Source organism: Tigriopus californicus, chromosome 10 (assembly GCF_007210705.1).
Source record: "Tigriopus californicus strain San Diego chromosome 10, Tcal_SD_v2.1, whole genome shotgun sequence".
Taxonomy (NCBI): domain Eukaryota; kingdom Metazoa; phylum Arthropoda; class Copepoda; order Harpacticoida; family Harpacticidae; genus Tigriopus; species Tigriopus californicus.
Window position 1 is genome coordinate 8,779,348 of NC_081449.1, and position 6,966 is coordinate 8,786,313.

Below are 6,966 nucleotides of genomic sequence, written 5' to 3' on the forward strand. Positions count from 1 at the left end.
GTTCCTGAGGGACTTGAGAGACATGAGTCTGTTGATGTTGTCTAACTTGACTTCACCAAGGCCTTGGACAAGGTAGATTATGGCCTTTTAGTTAACATACTCCATGACATTGGGATTCAGGGACAGGACAAGGCTAAAATGCGCTCGAAACCCATGCTGACTAGGACGAAGGACTTCATGGACGTCAAAAAAATCTAGAAATTTGAACTTCATGATTTTCTCAAACACCTTTTTTCGAAGTGAGAGAAATCGGCCTATAATTACTAAGGAGAGACTTATTTCCCCCTTTAAATATGAGAGAAAAATGAGCTAACTTTAGAGAGGATGAAATCTTGCCTGCCTGATCCAGGATTTTTTGTTAATTTTTTTCTATCCGCTACGGGGAAATGTAATCCCCGGTACTATTAAAATGTAAGGTTATAATTCGTCTACTTATTACCTTTAAATCTTTATATGATATTTGGTCTACCAACGAATTTGAGTTGGCAGACCTAGCTAGTCCTTGAATGTAGGGTTCATCTAGAATCCTACTCAAAAAATTGTCAAAGTCTGACTTGACAGATGCAACCAGATCAAAAAGGCCTACGTATTCCCTACGAATATTAGAGGGAAGTAAATTAAACAATGAAGGAGCTCGAGAAATGGGAGAAGTAGACTTCTTTGTTTGAACTAGCCTGGATTTTCGAGGGCTTGAAGGTGCTCTCAAAACGCACATTAAGCCTCTACGGCCACTAGAATTGACCCTAAATCCTGGGTTGGGATAAGGGCCATGGATGCTTTTGAAGACGTTCAGTATCAGATACCTTTCGTACCTTCTCTAAATACTGTATAATCCCAACATTTCTAACCTCTCCCAATACGAAAAAAACATGGGCAAGAACCCTTGAGCATCTGATGAGAAACCGAGATTTCACGCCATCAGGACCAGGAGAACTTGGAAGCCTCAAGTCCCTCATGGCCCCTAGAGCATTTTGATCTGTGACAACCAGGTCATCTAACCGCTCAACTTGACTAGTCTCGCCATGTACCTTTTCTGAAAAGAAAAGACCAAGAAGACCAATAATGGCTTTCAACATTCACAAAAAAAAATCTGGTAAAGAACCATTTTACTGATACTCTTTTTCTTGCTTTTTAACTGATGCTATTGTAAATCAATCAATATCAGCTTTTAATCAGTGTTGAAACACGCTGTCCCTGTTTTTTCTTGATAAAATAGACCATTTTAATTGCATAACTAGGACTATACCCTAGGAGGCGAAACTGCGACAGAGCACTGAATCGGATGCCAAATGAGATGAATGAGATTGAGCGTCCAATAACAAAGTGGCCTTTTCCGGAGATAACCGTCGCCTGACAACACTCACGGTGTGGCCAATCACAATCCATTGGTCGTCACTGAGGAGCTCGTTCCATTCCACAAGTTCGGGGCCATCACTCAGAGTAAAGAGATGAGCCAGAGCTAATACAATCGAGTTAGTCAGATTCATTTTATGGGCAATTTCCCCATCGTTGATATCATTGCGCAGAGTGAGGTCCAGAACCTGGACCAAGGCCAAAAATACCTCATTTGCGTGGATACCTAGATCGACACGTGTCTGGAGGTAGCACAAACTCTGACAAATCGTGTTCAGCACTTTAAAGTTGTGACAGTGCTCTAAGAGTCCCAACATTACCGTCATCACTTGTTCCATTTGCCCAATCTTCCGCAAAAGACCGCTATTACGCAGGAGGTGACCCAAAGCGTAGCATCCATTCCACTTGACTTTCATCACTTGGGATTGGTTAATGGTTTGATTGAGGGCCAACACGGTTTTGAATCCAATATCCAGCATGTCTGATGTGAGTTGCTCATCGTTCAATTGAGACAACTCCTCCAAATTGACACATCGAAGCAAACATCCCATGGCTCGGAGACAATTCACTTTGGTATTAACGTGGACGGACTGTCCAGGTGTTACGAGGGCTGGGATCTTCGCCAGCAGTCGAAATACACTTGGCCAGGGATAACCAACATCACTCAAAGGTATTTCAGCCAGCGTGTCGCTCAAATTGGCTAAAGCCCACGTAATGTTTATCAAAGGGTTCTTTAGAGAGCAACTCCCTTGCCCGTTGGTCTCTAAGGCATCTAAAATGGCTTGGGTACAATCAACAAGAAAACTCACGTCACTCTGCGAGTATTTAAAAGACGCTAGCACGCCAAGACATCGGAAGCACGAGCTGGATACGGACTGATCGGAAGCTCGACAATTAGAGAGAACAAATGAAACCAAGACCATTTGCTTATCCGGAGGAAGCCCATCGAAAATGAGCTCGGGAATTTCGGCTAGACAATCACAGTAAGCACTTTCTAGATTTGAGTCTCTCCGATTTTGAATTCGACCCACCACATTGGCTTTAAGTAAGGCGGCCCAATGAGCCTTGTGCGGAATGGAGTGACTCAGATCGTATTTAGCAACGATTTTCAGAAGCCTCAGCACATGAAGAACTAACGAATGGTCGTCATGGTTGAGCAACGATATGATCCGGCATTGGAACTCTGAAAAAAGCTGCGCAATCACCCCATTATTATGCTCCGAGGCCGCCAATTGACCTAGATTCTGAAGGCACACGTATCGAATATTCCGGTCCATGTCAGCATTGATCCTCAAAGCCAATTCGCCGAAAAGGCTGATGGCTTCCTCCCGATGTTCAACTCGACTATCTTGTGGAAGGCTAAGATGGAGCATGAGGTTGAGTCCGCAAATTTGCGACACGGGATTGGTGGAGCTCACTAATCGGCGAGCGGTGTCCATCAAAGTAATGATGGGCTCGAGAGCAATCTTCTTTAAGGGCACAAACTTGAGAAAGTGACTGAGAGTCTTGCTGGCTTGGCTCTTGAGTGAAATATCGCCATGGGGGTCGGCCAATATATCGTTAAAAATGAATAACGTGCGAGCCAGCGAATCCCCCAAGTTCTGGTAAAGCGGGGTGAAACTGGTACACGACAAGCCCTTCTTCTTCTCGATGTGGATAAAGTAGGTTCCAGCTTTGTCCACGAAGCTTTGAAGCAAATTGAGCGTGCGGAGCATCAAACTCGTACTCGTACTCAAAGAGGTAAGTTTATCTAAGAGTGAGCGCTCGTAGGGATTGGTAGTGGAATCGGGCAAGATCACAATCCACAAACGGAACACAGCCACGCGATCGGTGGCCTTCCGCAACCACGTGGTCAGACAGTCCAGGACCAGCTCCTCTAGGGCGTGTCGCTCTCTGGGCGTGAGACTACTAGCGTGGCGCCTCTTCATGGCCATGACAGAATGCTGGGGACCGTGGGCCTGATAGAAATGCCGTTGATCCGTGATAGCCTCCAAATCCAGTAGACTGAAAAGTAAATTTAGAAGCGGGCACGACCACGAAGGTTGGCTCATGTCCAAGGGCCGATCCCATTGACTCAAGAGCATCAGCATGGCATCCAATTGGGTCATGAGTGAGGTCAAGCCTTCAGACGTGAGTTCAGTCTCGCTCTCATTGAACCCTTGGATCCAGGTATTCCAAGTGTTCCACTTGTCCCCGCACTCGTCCCCTTCCTCTGGTTGTGGCTTTTGGCGCGTCTTGCTCATCCTGTTTCTGCTTGAGTGCTTGATGGGTTGGCCGGTCGGTTGGTCGTTGGCGCTTCAAAAACCGTGGAACCACTCTTGGTCCATTGAGTGACTAAATGAATAAAGCTTAGTATGAGATGGGGTTGGGTTTAACCTTGGTCACCTTGGGACCTCAATTGATCCCACGGACTCGATCAATTCGCGATTGCTGATCAGTCACTTTTAGTTTCATCGGGGAAAACACCCAAAGGACTACCCAGAAACGCGAGGACTTTCAATTGACCTGTCGCCAAAATTTGCTTGTTCCACAACAAATCCAATTTCAGGGTTGCCATGAGGCGCTAAGAGAGAAGTCAAAAGGCAGCAAAAGGCGAGAAGGAAAGGAACATCAGTCCATCCAGTAACAACGAAGAAACGAATAGTCTTTTACGGTGGCAAAGGATTTCCTTGGGAATAAACTAAAGCAAAACTGAGATACAACTGGCATGTTCTATTTCAAATTCAGTATGTATTGACTCATTTTTTTACGCCAAACTGAGTCCTTGCAATTAAGGTGCAACTTGCTACTTGGCTGGATGGAAGGTGAAAATCCAGCCGTTCTCTAGACCTGTGATCTACAAAACGTGTTTAACATGGCATCATTAGGTTCAGAAGCTATAGCTATCTGCCTTTCAAAAGATTGGTTTCTTGCAAAGTAGCTCGTTTGAAACCCAAAATCTGGGACAAGGTTGGATCATAGAGGAAGCAAGCAAGCCCTAGAGATTGCGATGGGAGGTAGCCAGGCGGATTCGTTTTCAGAGCGAATGGGTGACAATTGAATTGTAATTGTATAGGGCATGTCAAGTGAAGGAAATTCAAGGAAAATTGGGGTCTGGCACCCTGATTTTGGGCATTTTGGGGTGGGAGAATTAAGACAAACATCACAGCCATCTCGCACTGTTCACCCATTGAATTTTCAATAATCGAGTGATTTTGAGCAAGTTGTATTACAAAACCCTACGAAATGAACATGTTTGGAGTGAATTGGTGAATGCGCTATCAAATTGGCTCAATACTAATGGGTTCACGGTCACGAACTAGCAAGCTTGAAGTCAGGAGAACAAGTGAAGTTTATTAACTTGTGATCACAATAGCTGACATAGAATGCTAGGCGGGAAATATCAATGGCTTTCCAGGTTACTAATCCCAGAATACATCACCTCCCCCCGCGTCACAAGTGTGGCGTAATCAGGGGGCTGAATAAGGCCTTAAGGGCAATGGCTGATGGGGTGGGCTGAGAAGCAAGGCACAAATGGGATAGAGAAGCAAGAGAAAGGAAAAGACAACATCTTTAAAGGTTGAGACAATCAGGGGCTCAATGGAGGCGCTGAGGGCGGGGAAGAGGGGGCGGGGCAGCAACCAGTGGAGCTGCTGGGGCTGGCTTGCTTGGCAAGGACAGGTGGTGGCAAGGGGCGCAAGAACCGGTGGTTGCAGATTGCTTGGCATCCATTGTCAAAGAGGATGGTGGCAGAGCACTCATTGACATGATTGACGACTGTCCCATGGTCAAGCCGGCGCTTGGACTTGGGGTCTTAAATGGCCACCTGGTCGCCCGGAGTTGGCATGGGCAGGAGGGTGCAGTCACGATGGCGGTGTCCAGCGGCAGCCAATGCTTATTTAGCGGAGAAGGCCGCCAAGGGTGTGGACAAGGCCGGGATGGAGGAGCATGGCCAACGGCCCAGGAAAGCCCCCGCGGGTGACAAGCCTGCCCTGAGGGGCAGACAGCGCCAGGTAGCCAGTTGCTGGCCAGTCTGAGCACACTTATTGAGCAAGCGCTTGACCTCACAAACAGACACTTCAGCAAGGCTGTTTGACTCGGGAAGGTAGGGAGAGAACGTCTCCAGTTTGATTGAGTGGGCCCGACAGAACTTCTCAAACTCAGATCAGAACTGTGGACTGAAATCAGCACGGATGATGGCAAGGGCACTGAAGAGGTGAATGAGGGTCTTGAGGAAGCTCCAAAATCTTCTTGGTAGCAGTTGAACGGAGTTGTTAAACAATAGGGTATCCCAAGGAGCAGTCAACAAATAGGATGAAGTCCTTGCCTTCATAGTGGCAGAGATCAGCACCAAGCTGCTCCATGGGGCTGGATGGTGCCCTCAAACTTGACTTCTTGGGCAATGAGGAACTTCTTGTGGGAAAGCTTGAGATTGAGGCGGCAAGCACGCTGCAAGACAATGCAAGCATGATAGCAGGCCTGTTCCCATGACATGGCCTGGCCAAGCATGTTGTCAACAATCTTGAGCAAGAAGGCCAGGTCGACAAAGACGTGGTCGGTCTTGAGGCCAAAGGCGTCGCCAGCATTTGAGACGCCTATGGGCATGCAAGAGTAGTGGAAGCACCCCACCTCAGTGATGAAAGTGGTGAGGTTAGAGCTGGCTTCAGCCAGCTCTGACCTCCAGGGGCACCTGGAAGAAGCCATGAATGGCATTGAAACGGGCAAAGTACTTGGCCCTTGGATCCAGGAACTTGAAGAGCTCAGACACGGACCTCGAGGGATGGAAGGGACAGTGTACCACCACATTCAGCTTCGGGAAGTCATTTACGATATGGATCCTACCCAGGGACTTGGGCACAAAATGAGCTTGAGAAGTCCACTTGGTTGGGTGAGTGACCAACTCAATGATGGGTCATTTGCCACGTCTTAAGTTGTTGAGCAGGGCCCGGGCATCATCACGGTAGTGGATAGGGACTGCGCAAGCGGTGGTGGACTGTTCCAGCTGGACGGAGACATCATCGTGGAGCATGATGGTGGCGTGAGGAACCCGCATGGGCCCAGCATCAGGAGGCAGTTTGTCCACCAACACATCATCAAAGTCGCGCAGGATGGCCTCCATCAAGTCAGATGGATAGACATCAGATTTGAACTCGGATACGTCGCCACAACCCGCAAAAGTGCCAGTGTCAGCATCAGGCTGGCCGGCAACATGAGTTGGGGCGTCAGACACTGCAGCCACCTTGATTAGGTTGACGACCTCCCCCTGGTTGTCAGGAGACTCGCCATGAGTGACAAAGTCGAGCTGATGGGGGTACGAGTCGGAGACAATGCCAAGTTTGATGCAAGCATCACAAGAGAGCAGAAAGTCTTTGTCAAAGCTCTTGGGAACTATGGCAGACAAATTGAGAGAAGCACCCTCATATGAGATCCGGAGGTCAACAATGCCATCACAGGCAATGGGCGTGTTGTTGCAGTCAGAGATGGCCAGGTCCTGGGCAAGGATGTGGAAGCCTGCCTGCTGGACGATGTTTCACGCAATGCAGCTGATGATGGCACCTGTGTCCGGCGTGACAGACACATTGACTGCCCGCTTGGATCTCTTGTTGTACAAACGCATGGTGGCCTGGGACGTCG

General features: G+C 48.0%; 1 protein-coding gene across 1 annotated transcript; it reads right to left on the reverse strand.

Annotated features, from left to right (window-relative positions):
* Positions 1-1,153: 1,153 nt before the first annotated feature.
* LOC131888707 (uncharacterized) lies at positions 1,154-3,906 on the reverse strand. Its single transcript, XM_059237627.1, has one exon. The coding sequence runs from the start codon at positions 3,594-3,596 to the stop codon at positions 1,248-1,250; it is 2,349 nt and encodes a 782-aa protein (XP_059093610.1). The 5' UTR covers positions 3,597-3,906; the 3' UTR covers positions 1,154-1,247.
* Between the last annotated feature and the right edge of the window lie 3,060 nt (positions 3,907-6,966).